General features: G+C 38.6%; 1 protein-coding gene across 1 annotated transcript; it reads left to right on the top strand.

Moving 5' to 3' along the window:
* The first annotated feature begins 1532 nt into the window (after positions 1 to 1532).
* rel (REL proto-oncogene, NF-kB subunit) lies at positions 1533 to 19442 on the top strand. The gene is made up of 11 exons (XM_086092989.1): positions 1533 to 1621; positions 1934 to 1972; positions 5076 to 5215; positions 5324 to 5472; positions 6539 to 6630; positions 10571 to 10711; positions 13649 to 13753; positions 14278 to 14493; positions 14576 to 14641; positions 14758 to 14829; positions 16805 to 19442. Exons 1-11 carry the CDS (start codon positions 1606 to 1608, stop codon positions 17620 to 17622), a joined length of 1854 nt encoding a protein of 617 aa, XP_085949115.1. The 5' UTR covers positions 1533 to 1605; the 3' UTR covers positions 17623 to 19442.
* Positions 19443 to 20624: the final 1182 nt, after the last annotated feature.

Here is a 20624-nt window from a genome sequence, read left to right as displayed (position 1 = left end):
CAAAAAAAAAAGGTAAGACAAAATATCTTACTGTTGAAAATGGCTCAATGAGTCAAGTCAATACATCTACATTTAGTGGTCTCAATGCGTTTGCTAGAAATTACCTCCTCCATTGTAGAAATATCAGAAATGCCCAGATGTGAATTGTCAATTGCGCCCTCTAGCCCCTGTTACAACACCAGTGAGGATATGCACCATACAAAATTGAAGGATGATGAAAAAGATGCACTGTCATCTGTTTCTGCCTACAATGTCTACATCAGTCTACAAGAAACTCAGTTCGGAACTTGACAAAAAACATACAAAAAGCAGTCTTGGTCTGCATTTGCTAAATTTAATAAAAACCAGGAGCTCATTGCACATGAATGCAAATTGTGTGAAAAAATAAAACAATTAAAAAAAAAGTTAGAGGGTACCAGTTACTGAGTTTTCCCCTGCACTCAATAGGTCTACTCGTATTAAAGTGAATATTTAGAGGACTACGTTGGGCTTTTATTTGAGTTATTTTATTATAAGTAACGGTACTCTTAGTTGAATACAAGTTTGCACGCTATGCACCACTGGAAGTGTTGTTTTGAGGCATGGGAATGTGGACGATGACGTGCAGTTAGGTGCATGTATTCACTGCACGCCAAACCCAGAGGACGTCAGACGGCCTACTGACAAAAGAAAGAGCAATCCCATAGAATCACGGATAATACATATCGGGGTAGTTTCTGTTTATTATTATCAATAATGCACAATTGTATTCGTTAAATGTATACAGCATTATTGCTTCTTCAAACTGCTGTCTTTGTAAATAGTTCTTCATACTAGAAACTTGTTAATGATATAAATGCAGTCCCTTGCTGTCATGTAGTAACACTTGAGTTGAGTTTTTAGTTGCACTTGACCTGTAGTTGTAGTCTAGTCTCGTACTGAATTGAATAGAATAGACACAAATCTTTTCTATTAAGGAAGAGGAAATTAATCACTTTCAGCACCTTTAATTTATATCCATCCAAACTTTTACATCTGTATGTGCTTTATTTTCTGTCTCAAATTCACATTTTATGGGGCCTGTTTGGGAACAGATAGATCCAGTTCTTTTCAACAAGCAGAGAGGAAAAAATAAAACAATGATGTCACACACATATCCAGATCAAACAATAATCTCTGGCCACTGCGAGAGAAAATGGTGAAATGTAGCAGTTTTTTTTTCCTGTAAAATGAAAGCAACGTTGAATGTTACAAGTTAGCTTTATATATATATATATATTACATCATATCAACATTTAATTGGCGCCAACGTTATACAATAATCATGATGTTATTGTTATTGTTATTGCTATTGTTATTGTTATTGTTATTGTTATTATTATTATTTTATTTTATCGCGACTTCAGCAGTTCTAAAAATGAACAAGATAATGAAAAAAAAAAGTTCTAAACATGAACTTTCTTCGTCGTGTGTAAGATCTCTGGAATGACTCACAAGCTCCTGATTGGCCCTTTCTTGCGAGGGGATTTCCGCCCGGGCACTTCCTTTACCGACTCCACTATTCTAGTCCTGTGTCACTGATTCTGTGCGAGTCAGAAGCCTGTGACAAGTCAACAGTGTGTTTGCATGTGCATCATGGATGGTGAGTAGCAATCCCCCTCGTATTTATTGGACAGAAACTACTGTATTTGAACATAATACATTGTAATAATTGAAAAAGGACATTAGTAAAACGTTGTATCATGTGATTGGTGAATGTGGCTCCAGAGTGACAACAGTAATGTAGTACAGTACAGTACTACATCTCGAAAATGACAACTTTTTTGTGTCTGTGTGTCAATTTATTAAACAGTGCCTACTTTTTGCATTATGTCAGGAAATTTCTATTTTGCAACACAGAGCCCAACTTTAAGCATAGACCCAGTTTGACGTCATAGTGTTTCTTTTCTTCTAGTTCTTTACTCCTCCATGCTTGAAGACGACCCACACCAGGGTAAGTACAATTCAAGAGTCAACGACCCCCCCCAAAAAAAACTCCATCACAAATGCATAGCAATGTACTTTCACTTCCCCATTTTTTTTTGTGAGGGAAACAATCAAGTGGTGTTTGTTTTATGAGCTTGTGGGACTCAAACGAATTGAGACTGACATTATGCTGTGAGCATCACATTTTTCCAACGGTACACCCCACAGCTGGGACAGAAATGCGACAGGGCTTGTTTTATACTGACACCCTTGCAATGTGAGTGTGAGTGAGTGAGCGTCTAAGTCTGGTTGGGGCACCTGCCACATCCAAGTTCTGTCGACACCGCATGAAACTTCCTGGTTCACTTCTAGTTCCTCTCACACAGTCACCGTTGGGGGAGAGTCGTAAGAAACACAGTATTGACCTCAAATGTTGCAAAAAGCGCATCGTGGTTCATTATTGTTGGAATGCCCTCAGATGTGGGAAAGGAGAGCCACATCAAATGCAACATTTGGATTAAGCGTTCATTGTCGATGCCTGGAGAGTGTGCGTAGGGATGATGCGCTAAAGATGTGACTGTAATGCGATACTCAACGCTTTCACGTGTGAGTTGAGTTCAATCAACAAGTCTGTGCAGTGTGTATGCGCCCCTACAGAGTATGAATTGGTTTTTCTTGTGGGATGAGAGCGCTAGAGGAGCATGACTGTGAACAACATGGCAGGCGCAGAGAGATTAATGAGCAAATAACAAAGTGGAAGCGAGCGAAAGCGTTGATGTTGAAAAGGGGGAACTGTATTTCCGTGGTTTGTTTGTAAAAAAGTCAAGACAACAGTCGGAAAACATGCCACCAGCAAGTTGTCACTAGCGACTCCAGCATGTTGACTGTTTAAAGACACGACATGAAGAACTGTACAGAGCGGGAAAATTTGCGACTAAGCGCGAGCATTAAGACCAAAGCCACAAAGTGATGAAAATAAAATGGCATCATATATTTTCATGGAACAAGTTATTGTGTCAAGTCAATCTTTTCTTATCTCTCAACTTGTAAAACACATGTTCAAACAAACGAAACAAAAAAAAAAAGCAACAAGCTATTTTAAGAGGTTTCGCATTCGTGTCACAACAAGCGAGCAAACTTGTGTTCCTAAAACTTAACCTCTGAAAGTGTTGATTATACTGTACTGGTTAAATGGTAGACATGCTCATTTTGAATGACAATTTCCCACTTGAAGATACACAATAATAAACACTATATTGGGATATACTGTATATTGTTATCAAGATATAACTCGCAATGCATACTGTACTGTATGACGGGATATGAAAATGTGTCCCTATTGCACAGCACTACAAATCATTTCAGCTTGCGCTATTTTTTTCTTCAAATACATTTTCAATGGTTTAGAAATTGTGTTTTATTAAGTTTACATATGTTTAAAGCACTTTGAAGGATAAAACTGTATAAAAAAATGAGGTCACTCTATATACAGATTTGTACCTGCTGTGTGTGGCTCTGAAACGAACATCGCAACAAATTGGAAGAGTATTACGTTTGTTTCAGTCAGACAGCCACAATTTATCAGGGAATTCTGGATATCTTTCAATTAAATTACATTTTAAAATATGCAAAAGGCGTGTCGCACTCTATAATCGAATAATATCCTGAAAATGTAATAAATGCTCATTTGCACTCAGCTTGATCAAACATGTAATAAACCCCAATAATGTAATCATTTCGCCAATGATGTAACAAAAAAAAATCCTGACTGATATTTAAATAACATTTTTACCAATAATGTGATACTTTATTTCATTATTGGGGATTTGTTACATTTTCAGGAGGGTCGTCTTTTTTTTTTTTTTTCTTGTCAAAACTTATCATTAGAAACTTTACAAATAGATAATATCATATTCATTCATTCAAAACGTCTACATTTTGACAATCTAAGACTGTTATATACATTCACAGCAACAACCCCGGAGTGTTAAATTGTTGGTGTTAAATGTTTAAATGAGTTGATTTCAACCCCCAAAGTGTATTTTTAACAGTGTCAGATTTAAATTGAGGTCAGTGTTGGAGTTGATTTATTTAATGTTAAACTAACTCTGCAGAGAGCTAATCAAAGTAAGCTCCGCCCATTTGATTAGAACCGCTGTGCCACAAAGACATCTGGGATATGATAAATGTTAACGGTAAAATTGCTATTACATATTATATCATCAAGACTTTAAAAAAAAAATCACATTATGGGTGAAATTATTAAATTTTTGATCGAGTTAAGTGCAAATTTCATTACGTTTTTAGGCATTATTGTATTTTCAGGAAATTATTACATTATAGGGTGCTACAAGGCGGCACAGTGCAGTATAAGCTAATTTTACACATATTGTTTGTAGTAGTCATAGAATCGGAATTATCTTTATTGGCCAGGTACTGTGTGTAAAAAAACAAACAAGGAATTTGTCTCTAGTAGCATGAGAGACACTAGTTTTACAGTAACAAGCAACTATGACAACCAAAGACATGACACTTGAGTATCACGTATCGAGTCTTCACGTAACATAAAGTGTGCCTACCATTTGTGCTTTTATCAAGCAAATATAAAATGATCAGTTTCATTTCAAGCGGAAGTCAACCTTAAACATTTCTTGACAATAATATGTGACCTCACGAGTCTAAACATGACATTCTGATTAATATTACATTTGTGGAATATGAGTTATGAAGCAAAATCCAGCCGCTTTTATCCGTCTCGGGGGCGGCCATTTTGTCTCTTGCTGTCGACTGAAGATGACATCGCAGTTACTCAGGGCTTAGGCAACGACCAATCAAGCTGCGCTTGTGATTGGCTGTTACCTGAGAAACATTGATGTCATCTTCCGTCGACAGCAAGTGGCAAAATGGCCGCCCCTGAGATGGATTAAAAACAGCTGGATTTTGCTGCTTAACTCATATTCCTCTAACGAGAATACCATATTTAGACTAGTGGGGCTGCATAGAACATTTTATTGTTAAAGAAAATACATTCTTCCCCTTATGAGTGACCAGTAGCGCACGCAGTAATTGTGATACATGAAACAAGCATTAACAACCAAATGAATAGCTATCGGACCATCTTCCCTCCCTAGTGGGCGAGCCGGCGATCCGCATTTTTGAGCAACCCAGGCCGCGAGGAATGCGCTTCCGGTACAAGTGTGAGGGTCGCTCAGCTGGCAGCATCCCCGGTGAGAATAGCACGGACAACAACAGGACCTACCCCAGTCTGCAGGTGAACCGCTGTGTATTATAGCCAATCAAATCAACTTGTCAACTGACTTTCCTTGCACATGCCTCGTAACAAAAACGTTTCCAACCACTCGCTCGTCCCTCTGCGCAGATTCTGAATTACTGCGGCAAGGGCAAAGTGTGTGTTTATTTGGTGACGAAGAATGAGCCTTACAGGCCACATCCTCACGATCTGGTGGGCAAGGACTGCAAAGATGGCTACTACGAGGCCGAGTTTGGGCCGGATCGCAAAGTAATCGCGTGAGTTCCATAGTGACCTGTGCTGACATGTCGCTGAGTCATTATCACTTTGGTCACTGTCGCTATATGTCAGGCATCACAAATAAACAAACACACAAAAACGAACGAAGCATGGCACCGTGGGAATTCCCCGAATGACATCACAGCTACAGTCTGTATGTGTGGTAGAAAGGGAAAACTGAGGGTGTGTGTAAACTGCTCGATTATGTGTGAATGAGTCAGAATGTTTTAGTGTGTCTAATTTGTAATTATCTCATGAAGCACCATGCAAATGTTGTAGACTACCACAACCTGCTTTGTTGTTTTTAACTCACTTGCTCCCAAAAACATATAAATACTTTCTATTTTAAATATGCGTGGTCCCAAAGACATATTTAGACTTTTTTTTTTAATGCCAGCGCATACAGAAGGCTTTGATGCAGCCTCTGAACTGAAGAGAGTGCTTGCAGCAATGTTAGTTATTACAAGAACGGCCAGCAGGTGGCAGCAGAGTATAGGAGATCAACCAGGGCCATGTTGCAAAAAAATTGTGAATAATGATGAAACTTATCTATATTCTAATGCCAATTGCTGCAAAACGGAAACAGATGGAAATATACTTTTTTTTCCTGATGAAAGAAGAGACTCTAATCTTTTTTGGGTAGGCGTTTGTATGTTTTTATAGCAATAGAACACAATATTCTGTGGCCCTTGCTAAATCACTCAAAATCCAGTAAAACAGCCGGGAAAATGGCTGGGAGTGAATGCGTTAATGACCATTTCTTATCTCATTTTGACATACTGTAAAACAATAAATGGGGCTGATGCCGTTAGCAAGATTACACAAATAGAGTTCATGTAGTAGAGGGGGTGGTGCATGGAAGGAAGAGCAGGAAGAGCTTATTACATTTTATAGATATTTATTTCCACTGTTTGAGTCACTGTACAGAACCAACAGAATCATGACTTCACAGCCCATTTTAGCGCCAGAAACAGGAAGCAGCCTGCTAACTAATTGTTTGCAGTTTTGTGCCACAATGTACCTCTGGAGTTGTTGTGCTCATGTAGTATGTTATGATTCCCTCAGTTTCCAGAATCTGGGTATCCGGTGTGTAAAGAAGCGGGAGGTGAAAGATGCCATTTTACAAAGGATTAAAAGAGGAATCAACCCCTTCAATGGTGAGTCTTTTGATGCTTTGTTATTTTCGTTGCTATTTGAGGACAACTTCGATAACGGAGTCATGTGAACCAAAGTGATAAAAGTGGATTGTGTGTTCGATTTGTTACCACCTTCAGTTAGGGACAACGTTAAAGCTTCCAACCGTCTGTTTCAAAACATTTGCCCTCATTTGGTTCTCGAGTGACCTGTAGCCTGTCCCAGCTGACGAGAGGCAGCATACACAATGGACTCATCGCCAGCCAGTCATGCACATATAGACAAACAACCATGCAATTAATAGGGATAGACCGATTATCTGTTATTTTTGCTCCGATGGGCGCTCTTCTCCTCCGGCTGCTCTAAGTCAGCGGCTGTTGACTCCCTGCAGCATTGGCCCGCCCACAGCACCATCTGATTTGTTGCTCGTGCAGTGCTAACAGCCAATAAGCAGCAATTAGCGAGCTAACGGCTAGCTTGCGGATTAGCAGCTATTTGGGAGTTAGCCTGCGGGTGAATGGTTAGCCCACGAGCTAACCGTTCAGCTAACCGGCTAGCTCGCGAATTAACGGCTATTAGGTTAGCCCGTGAGCTAACGGTTAGCTCGCGAATTAGCGGCTATTAGCCTGTAAGCTAACTAGCTAGCTCGCAAATTAACGGCTATTAGGTTAGCTCGCGGGCTAACCTAATAGCCTTTTTTTAGCGGCTATTTGGGAGTTATCCTGGGGTTAGCGTGTGGGTGAATGGTTAGCCCGCAAGCTAACAGTTAGCCCGCGAATTAGTGGCTATTTGGGAGTTGGCATTATAGTTGGTGCAAAAGCTGATGGCAAACAAAAAACCTTTAACATGTTGCAAATCACAAAAGCTGTTTAATAAACATGTACTTGAAGGCATTTAAGCAGTCAAGTGCTGGAGTTTTTATTATTATTTTATTATTAACATTTTTGACACCAACTTTTTTTTTTTCCTGCAAATGTATATCAGCTTCAATTATTGGCCTCCCTGACTACCGATAATCGGTATCGGTATCAGCCCTGTAAAAAGGATATCGGTCTATCTCTAGCAATTAAGATGCCATAAATGAACCCACAGTGAATGTACAGGAGCACGGGGAGACCGTGCAAACTCCACAAAAGAAGGCCCTAACTAAGATTTGAAAAGAAAACTTTATATATTGCATTTTCTCAACACGTTCAAGCCGAGTCATATAAATAATGGGTTAGGCTCCAGCACATTGTTGCAACAGGGAATATAACGCATCACATTGTATTCTAATCCTTAGCATCAGATATGATAACAAAATGCCCCGAAGGAATGTGATTGGCTTCTCAGTATGTAAAAATTAGCTTTTCTTTTCACTGGGATCAAAGTGGTGTAGTGTGACTGTTCATGTCTCAGCAGTCTGGCAACTTTTAAAATTATTATTTGAGATTGGCATCTGGAAAATATTGTTTCCTTTGTTTCCCCTTTAATGTAATTATGTCATTACATAATTGTCATTGTCAGTACTTAGCTGTCTTTGCTCATTATTATCCTCTTGTTGCTGCTGCTGTGGTTGAAACATTTCAAAAGAGCCTGACCCATTTCTTCTCACGTCAAGCCAAAAGTCAGATTTTAGATACGGAGTGAAATGCCATGTCCCCTCCTCTTTCCATTTTGCCACTGTGCAGACAGACAAACAGCGGTGCAAACCAGCGTTAGACTACTTCCCCATTCTTGGTCACAGTTGCTCAATTGAGCACATGGAAAATGCCACGTGAGAGCTGGGAATGTAGGATTCGTTAAAGGGGGAAGGGGTTGACTGGGCTGTGTGGGGTGGAGGGAGGGGGGAGGGGTTACTCAGTAGTAAATAAGGATTAAAACACCCCTAGGCCACATTCAAATGGTAGTTAACTCATTCACTGCCATTGACGGCTATAGACGTAAAAAATTAATTTGAACTATTTCTATTAGTTTAACTTTTTTTTCCACTTTTGTTAACAAGAGTATGAAAACCTAGAAAAAAAATATTGTACATTTAGAACAGATATAAAATTTGTGATTAATCGTAAGTTAACTATTGAAGTCATGCACTTATTTACAACTAAAAAAATTAATCGCCTGACGCGATAAAAAAAAGAGAAAAGATTATTAAAAATTAGGGGCGTGAGTCGATTAAAAAATGTAATCGTAATTAATCGCATGACTTCACTAGTTAACTCATGATTAATCACAAATTTTATATCTGTTCTAAATGTACAATAAAAAAATTCTAGGTTTTCATACTCTTGTAACAAAAGTGGAAAAAATAGAAATAGAAAAAGTTCAAATGAATTTTTGACGTCTATAGCCGTCAATGGCAGTGAATGAGTTAATGTGGCAAATGAGCATCCCTTCATGTGCTGAATCACAAGTTCACAACATTATGCTGTTGTGCAAATAAGCTATTAGTAACCTCAAAATCTCACAACTACAGCAAATATTTGTATGACAAACAGAAAATGTACAGTTGTCACTAAATATAATAAAACAATGACATGTACAACAGTAATTATGGCGGTATCTAAGTGGGCACCATTCATAATTCCTGAGCCAAGGACAGCCTGTAATTACAAAAAAATCTGACTTGCATGATATGCAGTAAGTTGTGAAACCACATCCACTTTAATGGTGCCTCTATATTTTTCAAACTTGATTGATTTTTGACAAGAGTGGCTTTGCCGCTTTCCCTACCTACCTAGCTAGCTAGCTAATGAAATGCTAGCTAGCTAGAGAGAGAGAGAGAGAGAGGAGCTAGGTAGCTAGCTAGCATTTCATTAGCTAGCATTTCATTAGTTCAAATTCAAGTTTCAGAGCAGAAGTGAGCGAGAGAGAGAGAGAGAGAGAGAGAGAGAAAGAGAGAGAGTGATAGCATTTCATTAGCTAGCTAGCCCTCTCTCTCTCTCTCGCTCACTTCTGCTCTGAAACTTGACTTCTTGCTGCATTACTTCCTCTCTCTTTTCATCCCAACACACTCAAGCAAACTCCCATGTCAGACCCATGCCTTGTGAACCTGAGAAAGTGCCCAATATCTGTGTGTTATCTGTTAACAGGCAATGCTAGTTTAGTTATCACTTGATCGACACCTTTTAGAGACGAGTTGAGGGTAGTGCATTCTTTGATTGTTGTTGTCAGTAGACCTTTGCGGCAGTGCTCAAGTTTCTTTGCAATATACGTCAACATATTTTCAGATTGACAGTATTGTAATGTAAGAAGTACATTGTAGAAATATAAATGTGTATAAGATAGGAGGATTTAGTTGGTTTACATATAAACAGTTTTAGTGGTAATAACTATAATTGGGCCATTAAAGTAAAAATAAATAAATCTGTGCAACTAGATCCAATGTATTAATAGGAAGAAAGATGTCACGCATGCATTCACTGTAAGCGCAGACGCCCAACAGGGAAACTAGCCAACAAGCTATTTGCAATGTTTACGCTACACAACACGTTTGAGATGAATGAGTTTCCATCTCGTGCATAGCAGTCAAAGATTCACTCACACACTTTCTGGCCCCACTACATTACTTTCACACACGTCACGAGCCATTTCGGGCACTTGTGTTGCCAGGTTATACACACGCGGCGCACACACATGCACGGCGTGCTGCCAAGACTTCTTTCCACTCTGCTGTGACGTTGCTCAGCGTCACTGTGATGAAATTGTGGGTGGGGAGCGAAAACGTTTGTTTGGTGTATCTCAGGCTTGTTGCACCAATTGAGATATTTATCATTTGTAATTTATTCTTCATATAGAAATTATCAGGAGTCTTTTCTGCATTCTATCAATTGCTCTTTAATTTATGTGCCATCAACTCACAAATGAGCTTGTTATATGTGCAAATTTGCAATGTCAAAATATGCTGTGCAATTGCTGTCTGATAATAACAATCATATTGGTGTATCTGTCTGTGTGTGTGTCTGTGCATGTGTGTGACCACAGTGCCGCAAGAGCAGCTGCTGCAGACAGAAGAGTATGACCTGAACGTGGTGCGCTTGTGTATACAGGTCTTCCTGCAGGACGGCAACAGCCACTACACTCGAGTACTCCACCCTGTCGTCAGCAACCCCATCTATGACAACCGTGAGTGTCTTCTTCTTTTTTTTTTCAGCAGGAAGCAATAGGAAAATGATTAAATACATAAATACATTGATTAAATGAAGTCTGTAGTGCCTGTATAGGTAATGTTTTTCATGTTTTGGTCATCCTTTAACCACTGTTCAAATGCAGGTCCAAAACTGCCAAAAGATAAAAGAATAAATAAATAAAAGTGAAAATAAAAAACAATATCTAAAAAAAATATAATTAAAAAATTAAATACAAAAAAAAGTTATATAAATGGAGATAAAAACAAAATATATACAAAGTAAAAATGAGTTCAAATATAAAAACAAATACCAAAATTAGAAATAAAAAATGTCTAATACAAAAATAGTTATGAAATAGAACTGAATATCAATCAATAAATAAAAGCACTGCTCTCATGTTAATTTATTTCACCGTCGAAATGGCAGCGCTTAGTATCAGGTGAGATTGCATAAGAAAATCATTTAACCCAAGACTCAATTAGGACCGCCCCCTCATTTGAATAACATTTCCTTCTGTATTTCATGCAGACATGTTCTGAAATGTGAAATTAATATGACAGCAAAGCGTTTTTATTGATTGACTGATATTTAATTCTATATACTGTATATTTATGCTTTTTATTTTTTTTATTCATTTTTATTGATTTATATATTTTTTGTTTTTATTTCCATTGATATACTTTTTTTTTTTTTGCATTTGTTTTGTGTTCAGTTTTTATTTATTTATGTATTTGTTTTTTTAGGGCTCGGTATCAATTCTAATTTTCTCATTTGATTCAATTTCAATTTTTTTTTCATTTTGATTTAATTCACTTCAATTCAATCCGATATTGATTACTTATGGAACATGAATTCTTCTTAAATATCAAAGATATGATAAAAAATCACAAAAAGTAAATTCCAAGCAGTAACTGGTTAAATGAAAGTAACGTGTTATAATCACTTAAGGGCTACACAAACATTGACATCAGCAAGGATGAGATACAAATATTTTCATAATTCAAATTCAATAATTCCAAATATGAATTGAAAATATTTTGAATTCATGAAAGTCAATTCATACATGTAGGAAAATACTTTTAAAATAATAATAACAGAAAATTTCAAAAAAACCGTAAGATACCCCCCCCCCCCCCCCCAACAGAAAATTTGACCTTTAAAAAGTTATTTTCTTATGAATTTATGGGAAAAAAGAGATTAAAAAATAACCAATTCATGGTTTTATGAATCAATATCAGGCTCAAAAAGGAAACTCAATTCGATATTGATTATTTATATATCTATCTTTAAATCCCTATTGTTTGTATTTTGGCAGTTTTGGTCCTTCATAGTTAAAATATGAATATAAAACTGAAATGCATTCCGCTCAAATCAGCCACTTTGCAGATGTGCCCTGCTCATCTAATTTTTGATCATTCTTAATGACACACCAGCATAAAATGAATCAAAGCGCTGTAAAACAAAAAACAATTCAACTAAAATGTATATCTGATAACAAAAGAGCTTGTTAACCTCATGTAACTTCCTGTATATTTCATTCTTTTCTCATGTTCTTCCCTATTGAAACCTACTGGTTGGGTCCTTATTTTGGGTTCCGTAATCATTTGGATAAAGTGTAATAATGTCATTGCTCACCAACTACTGTGGTCAATAATACCGGTGACCCAGCAAGGACTGGACGCGTCACATAACTCGGCGTAACAGGGCGCGTGCACCGGTCCGTTATGGGATGGAACGTAGCCTAAACAGAAAATAAACTCGCTGGCATCCGTGCGTAACATTAGCAGATGAACTGCAAGATCTCCTTTTGCGGATGATGTGGTCGGCCGCGCATGTGACGTTGGCGATTGGAGAAGTGGCACCCACAACCGTGCGACACAGGTTTTTGTAGTGTTAAGTAACATGACATGTTGCAAGTAGGCACATTTAATCGGGTGAGTGCTTTGAAAATACAACTCATTTGGAGCACGGGGACTTAAGAGTCAAGTATGCTAATATTTGTGGAACAGTAGAAAAACACCCCACTGTTTATTGTTCAAGTGCATTTACACCCGCAGGAATTATTGCATACAGTAGTATGTGTCTCAAAACGGTTGCAGGTGCTTCAGTCACTTGTGAACTAATTTAGTGTTTATCACACACACAAACAAACACACACACACACACACACATAGACGTTTGTTTTACTATCTTTGTGGGGCCATCCCATTGACATAATGCATTTCCTATCCCCAACCATCAAAAATGATTGCCTACCCCTCCCCATTCCTTACACTAACCTCAACCATAACCCAATTCAAAGCTAAACTCTAAAACCAAGTCTTGAGAGGTCTAACCTTGTGGGGCCCAGCAAAATACCCCACATGAACGGGTGGGCCCCACAACTCTGTGAAATCCCGAAATGTTGGCCCCACTATTTGACAAAAACGAGACCACACACACCCAGAAGTTTGTTTTACTATCTTTGTGGGGCCATCTCATTGACATAATGCCTTTCCCTAAGCCTTCCCCTAACCCCAACCATCAAAAATGAGTGCCTACCCCTATTCCTTACCCTAACCTCAACCATAACCTAATTCAAAGCTAAACTCTAAAACCAACTCTTGAACATCAAAAAGAGGTTTAAACTTGTGGGGCCCAGCAAAATGGCCCCACATGGACGGGTGGGCCCCACAACTCTGTAAAATCCCGAAATGTCGGCCCCTACTATGTAACAAAAACAAGACCACACACACACATTGAAAAAGGGGAAGTGGTATACTATACACACACAAACCCTCAAACAAGAGAGTTACCATGGTGTGCTTCCTCTTCTGACAACAGACAACTTGGTGAAGCTTCAACTTGAATGTTACTGCTCAGCCACAACGTGTTTGTTTTGACACACAAAATGTGTTTACAAGCTGACATGCCACAATGTTGAAAACAACAGGGGCCCCGAACACTGCAGAGCTGAGGATCTGTCGGGTCAACAGCAACAGCGGCTCTGTGAAAGGAGGAGATGAGATCTTCTTGCTTTGTGATAAAGTGCAAAAAGGTACATTGGTGTCAATTTGGTTTCTGTTCCTGTCTTCTTAATTCCGTTCAACTGATTGATTCAACAAGTGTTGTGTTCTTCTTGTATTCCCCATGCCCATGCGGCTTAGGAAGTGTTCCTTTAGTTTTGCGAGATAGCTACAGTAGTTCTGCTGGACTAGAATTGCTCAACTCGTTGCAAATCATGCAGTCACTCGAATCAACCTCTGAAGTTTTCTTAAGATGGAATCCAGGGGCGGCAGGTACAACGAAAGCAGCATAGGCCCCAGAATTGAACCCTGTGGAACACCATGTGAATTCATGTTACACAAATTTGCACCGTCCGCCGCGGAAGAGCAACGTTTTCAAAGAGACTCATTGACATGAAACAGAACAGTTACTGAGTACTTTAGGAGTGAATACTTACTCTTACTCAAGTAATCATTTGAAGCACTACTTTTTACTTTCGCTTGAGTTAGGTTATCCTAAAGTAATAGCACTCTTGCTTGAGTACAATTCATTCCGTTTTCTCCCTCTTTCCTTTAGATGACATTGAAGTATTTTTTTCCTCCGACGGCTGGGAGGCCAAAGGCTCCTTCTCCCAAGCCGACGTTCATCGCCAAGTGGCCATCGTCTTTAAGACGCCGCCTTTCTGCAACACCGCCATAACAGAGTCGTTCACTGTACACATGCAGCTACGCCGACCGACTGACGGGGAAGTCAGCGAGCCTCTGGACTTCCGGTATCTTCCCGATGACAAAGGTTAGCGGTGCGCCTGGAAAGAATGCACCTGATGGTTGCAGCCTCTCAGTTGGATAACTTCTTCTTTTTTTTCTTCTCTTAGACCCTTACGGCTATAATAAGAAAAAACGCAGCAGAGATAACTTAACGAAGATGTCAGGATTGTCAGGTAAGATTTGCCACTGAATACAATCGGTTAAATATTAGCCCATGTACATTATGTTCACATCCAGCGCGAGTACATAAATACATGAACGTGACAAAGATGTTTCTGCATTTTTCTAGCTGTTCCGTTTTCTGGCCTTGTTATGAGGAGGCAAATGGCAGTGCCGCAGAATACTAGGAATCATATGCAAGGTACAGTAATCACAAAAAAAACCTTCTATCTACTGTATATAGTGACTTACAATAGACTCAAGGACATTAAAAAAAAAAGTATTCTTTGATTGACATAGCTGCGCATAGAAGCTGAAATATGATTGAACAAAAAATCGAATATACCCGTACACATGGTAAAGAGCAACTGGAATGCTGGAAGTGGCCACATAGATTCTGCACTCCAAACATGACAAAAAAGCATTTTAATTATGGACAAACTACATGCATACGTGAAAAATACATGCTCTTAACTCATTCACTGCCATTGACGGCTATAGACGTCAAAAATTCATTCTAACTATTTCTATTAGTTTAACATTTTTTCCCACTTTTGTTAACAAGAGTATGAAAACCTAGATTTTTTTATTGCACATTTAGAACAGATATAAAATTTGTGATTAATCGTGAGTTAACTAGTGAAGTCATGGGATTAATTATGATAAAAAATGTAATCGCCTGATGCCCCTAATTTTTTATATTTTCTTTTTTTAAAAGAAAAGATTATTAAAAATAAAAAATAAAATACTTTTTTTTAAAGAAGAAAAGATGATTAAAAATGAGGGGCGTAGGCGATTAAAATTTTTCGTAATTAATCGCATGACTTCACTAGTTAACTCACGATTAATCACAAATTTTATATCTGTTCTAAATGTACAATATTTATTTTAGGTTTTCATACTCTTGTTAACAAAAGTGGGGAAAAAAATTAACTAATAAAAATAGTTCAAATCAATTTTTGACGTCTATAGACGTCAATGGCAGTGAATGAGTTAATACATTTCATTTTTTTAATAACACATTTTTTTAATGCATGTATGGAAGATACACTATTCTAAACCAAAAACAAAGGGTTTAAAGCAGAGGTGCCGGAGTCCTGCAGGTTTTGGAGGTTTCTCACTTCCAACACAAGCTGATTCCAATCAACAGCATCAATATTAGGCTTATGCAGAGCTTGCTGATGAGCTGATCATATATCAGCTGTGTTGGAGAAGGGCAACATGCAAAACCGGCAGGACTCCGGCCCTCGATGCCCACCTCTGGTTTAAAGCAAACATCAAAATAACTGCACTGGGATTTTTTTTTTTTTTTTTTTTTTTGTGCATAGAGCCCTGGCATAAAAGCTACCATTTAAGAACGGCACTAAACTGCTGAACAGCAAACCAACTCACTTTGTGTTTTCACATAAAATTAACTCTCTCAAAAAAAAAACATTTAATTAAAATTATTGTGGTACCATCTTTGTTCTGCATATCATTCCAAATCATCAAAAAAAAATTACAGTATAAGACCTACTCATGTTGTAGTATAGGACAGTAAAAGATTAGGTGTAAGTGTAACTATGCCATGTCTGCCATCTAGTGGTGAATGGTGATAATACAACTTAAAACTAGAGTTTGACCCTTACATACCACGGATTCGCATATTCACAGATATTTTTTTTCTTCTAGATTTTTATTTTTTAATTTTGGCTATTTCTCACCAATTTTCCATGGAAAACATACATTGAATTGTTATTAGCATTTTTGGAATACTTTTATAGGTTTGTAAATAAATAATAAATCAATCAATCAAATTCTTAAATTACCACCCAGATTTTTTTTTTTTTAATTAACAAGAGGCCACTCAGAATGTGGTCTTGGCCATCTCGGACATAGTGGAAGCAGTGCAGCCAAGAGAAACACAATATGAGGAGGAGATTCTGTTAGGAATAAATTTGTATAATTTCATGCAACAAATATTACAAGTTAGGTTGTAAATGTATATCAATCATATAAGCTTTAGATCAGCAGAGACTCTAAAGTGTGTATTACATGGAATGGTGGTACACACTGGAATGAGTGTTTCCCATTAGGTTATCTGTGACTATAACACAAAAACTAACATATGTTACAACGCATATCTATCATCTTCATTTCTGTAGCTCTACGTACTAAAAGTGACTTTCATATTTCAGACCCCAACATGTACCCGAGGCAGCCTCCACGTCCAATGCAGCAACACCCCGCGTTCAACCAACCTTACCGCGCAAATGTCAGCCATTCCTGGACAAACCCCAACCCAATGCTTCCGACGGATGCGGTCCCCGTCAATCCTTCTCCTGGCATGACCAATCCGCCCCAGCAAGCTAAAAGCAGTCGGCCGCCGCACCAAAACCATGCCTCTGCTTTCCCCTGTGAGAGCAACGTCCTCCCTGAGCTCTCCATGAGGGACTTGCAGTGCTTGGAGGCAGTTCCTCAAGTTCCTGTGATGAGCCAGCCCGAGTCCCACGCGCACTTCCAATCGCAGCACCAGGGGCCATTCGACAACCGGGTCCACAACCAGAACCAGGGCTTCCAAAATGTATGGAACAATTTTAGTGCCCTCAATCCATTTCAGAACACATTTGAGAGCACAGTTCCGGGTTCGGAAAAGGGTGCTCAGGGGATCGGGTCTTTCCCGCTGTTGGAGGAGATGGAAAGGAACGAGTTTCTGAAGGGCCAAGTAGAAAGAGAATCTCAGACTGGATTCCAACTGAAGCAAGAGCCTCACATCTCGGTCAAACAAGAGTCGAGCGTGCCTGCGATGGCATTTCCTCATGCAAACACGTACACCAACCTTCTTCCTCGTCCTACGAGCAACGGCAGCAGCGTGAATGCTGTAAGGCAAGATGGCGGAAGAAAAGCACACCTCGCTCGCCCGAATCCCAAAGACCCCTACTCCACTTCTGAGGGCCATTTTCCGACTTTGGAGGACTGGATCAAAGCCGAGATAAGTCACCCCTCAAAACAGTGACGGCGGGGAATGACATCAACGAGCAGGCGCTCACATCCAAAGAATTCATCTCATGTCGCATTTAGTATCGAATCCCTGAGAACTGGAACTGATGCGATTCCTTGGGATGCTAATTGGGCATTAATGGCTTTGTCATGGAATATTTAACCAGAGTAATTGGTAATGCAAATCTTTACTATTTCATTATTCTCACCTGATAATGAATAATCATATTCCATTACGTCATTTCACACACAAAAATACTGCACTTCGAATCCGCTTTTTTTTCCCTTCTTTCTGTTACTGAGTCAGATTTCTTCACACGTAAACCAGAACATTAGCATGTGAAGACGATGAAAGTTTGAGGAGGATATCGAAGTGGGTTAGTGGTACACTTGGCTGACTTTGGTGGGTTCAGTTCCCACTCAGTGACAGTGCGAATGTAAGTACGAGTGCTTGTCTGTCTCTATTTGTGTCCTGTGATTGACTGGGTGTAGTTTATGAATGATAAATGTATGGCAAATATATCAATATTTTATTGGAGGCTTAATTCTTGGCGGGAAAAGGTGGGGGGGGTTTTCATGTTACTGTGGCCTTTTTAATTGCTTTGTAAAGATTTTTTTTTTCTTCTGTCGAACAGCATTGGTTGTCATTTTAGCCATAATTCAGTGCTTGCTGAAAGGGTTAATGAATTGACAAGGTACTAAAATTCCCAATGAGGAAATTAGAGGAAGCACACAGTTGTGACTTTCCTCAGTAATGACTATGTCACGCCAATGATCACATGTGTTATTGTCAGAGAGGCAAACAGATGTTTGACTGATTAAAATGTAAAGAGATGCTGTTTTGTTCAACTCAGACTTTTTAGATTTTTTTTTTTTTTAAATATAGATATTTGGCTAGTTAAGAACAAACACTTGCTCTTATGCAAAGCTGCTTTGTCACCGCTTGCCTTAGGCTCATTATGGGCCTGCTAAGCGGAGCAAGCAGCAGCGAAGCTGCTGCTTGCGGAGCAAGCAGGCACATATTACTATCCTAGAAAAAAGGGTTTATTGTTGCGTTTATTATTATATCATCTTCCACGATTTTTCCGCAAAAATGCGGCCCGTACCGTAGATCGCACCGGCACGAATGAGGTATCAAACGATGCGGCTCGATCTGACTCGGTGCGGCATTATTTTTCTAAGAATTCCCAGTTACCATGGCGACGCTATTCCCAAAAAACTCCCAAATAAAAGTCCCATAGGAATGAATGGGAAAAGGAAAGACAAAATCACACATCAAGCACCTTTTTCAAAGAGATGCTGCGCGCGCATACGTTAACCGATTGATATGAATTTTAGCTCATTTTGTTGGAATTTTTCCCATCTTTAGCTCAGTGTCAAAAAAAAAAAAAAGGAATGAAAGCTCTTCCCCCTGTGCGGGTTCAAAGACAGTGAGTGTAATCGCCACTCTGATACCCAATTAAGCTTTCAGTGACGGGAACCAAAAAATATATTTCCAAAAGTTTCACTTCAACTCGTCACCATGGCCACAATCTTTGCTCACTAGACATCAAATTCGCACATTTTGTAGCCACAAGCCTCTGCTTTCTGAAGAACTAAGTTTTATTTGGCTAAGGTGTCATTTAGTACCTTTATTTTCACTTTAAGCGAGGAGAAGTCGCACATTTTTGATCTCTTTTCAATGTAATTTTCGCCGTTTTTGCCTCTTCATTTTCGATCAATCATAAGTTTTCAACCTGCTCTCATTTGGTCATTTTTCATCCGATTAAAAAACTGAGAACATGCTCGCGTTCCCCAAACCCTTGCCGTTCTAACGAGCCATTTCTGGAATCTGCATCTTCAACCGTTAAGTCGCGAGAGGCTTTTGTTTGAGGTGAGCGTAATCCTATACAAATCAATGGAGTGTTGGTGCGTGACGTCTCCTCACAACTTAAAATCAAATGTGTGTGCGTGAATGTGCATGTTTTGTAAAGGGGCAGTGAGATACTGTTAGTTATGGTAGATTCCACATTTCTTGACCGATTTCAATGGTTTGAATTTTAAACTGTTCAGCTCATTGAAATGTTACTTAAAATCAAATGTGTGTGCGTGAATGTGCATGTTTCTTAAAGGGGCAGTAAGATACTTTATTTGATCTTGATTATGGTTAACTTGCACATTTCTTGAGCGATTTCAATGGTTGAAATTTTAAACTGTTCAGCTCATTGAAATGTTAGTTAAAATCAAATGTATGTGCGTGAATGTGCATGTTTCTTAAAGGGGCAGTAATACTTTTAGTTGATTATAACTTCCACATTTCTTGAGCGATTTCAACGGTTGAAATTTTAAACTGCTCATTGAAAAGAGTTGCAAGAGTTAGCAGGCCCATTCAAAATTTCCGCGGGAATTTTTCTAGTTATGTTTTATACTTGTACGTCTTTAAGAATTGTTGACTTTGGATATTTTCTGGGGGGTTCTTTTCAGGGTTTTGCAGCAGGATCAATTTTTAATAAACAATGTTGTTCAAGATTTGTTGTCACTTACTAACTTTAGATATTAAAATGACTTATTATTATTATTATTATTACTACAAAGAAAGAGGATGCCGGAGAAAACCCACACAAGCATGGAAAGAATATATCAACTCCACACTGGACCCCGAAACTCTGAAGATTGTGCCAGCCACAACCATGAGATTATGCCCCACATGACACCAAACCCCAAAAAAGAATTCTCAGTAGTTGTTCAAAAACTTGTTCGGTTGACTTGTTTTGTAGCAAATCTACTGTACAGTTGCTATAAAAAGTCTTCATCATGTGCAAATGCCAGTTGAAAAAAAAATGAGACCAAAATAAATTGATTTGAATTACAACTCAAATGTTTCAAGAGAGGAAATAAATAAAAAAGTGTGCACAACCTCTTGTGGTTATAGAATTAACCAATCACATTCCAATCATAGTTTAAATATATTTTTTTTAAGTCAGTACATACCCGCCACCCTTAAAAGTATCTCTGATTAGCCTCAAATAAAGTTCAGAT

The sequence above is a fragment of the Leptonotus elevatus genome, chromosome 13, assembly GCF_054856555.1.
Source record: "Leptonotus elevatus isolate MCC_2025b chromosome 13, RoL_Lele_1.0, whole genome shotgun sequence".
In the NCBI taxonomy this organism is placed as follows: Eukaryota; Metazoa; Chordata; class Actinopteri; order Syngnathiformes; family Syngnathidae; genus Leptonotus; species Leptonotus elevatus.
The sequence above is the reverse complement of the archived record's forward strand: the minus strand, read 5'-3'. Positions and strand labels throughout refer to the sequence as shown.

What these genes read in the sequence shown, in the direction of transcription:
- rel (XM_086092989.1), top strand. An exon ending in CCGGATCGCAAAGTAATCGC is followed by an intron (nt 5,473 to 6,538) that starts GTGAGTTCCATA and finishes TGATTCCCTCAG; the next exon opens with TTTCCAGAATCTGGGTATCC. An exon ending in TTGTGATAAAGTGCAAAAAG is followed by an intron (nt 13,754 to 14,277) that starts GTACATTGGTGT and finishes TCTTTCCTTTAG; the next exon opens with ATGACATTGAAGTATTTTTT.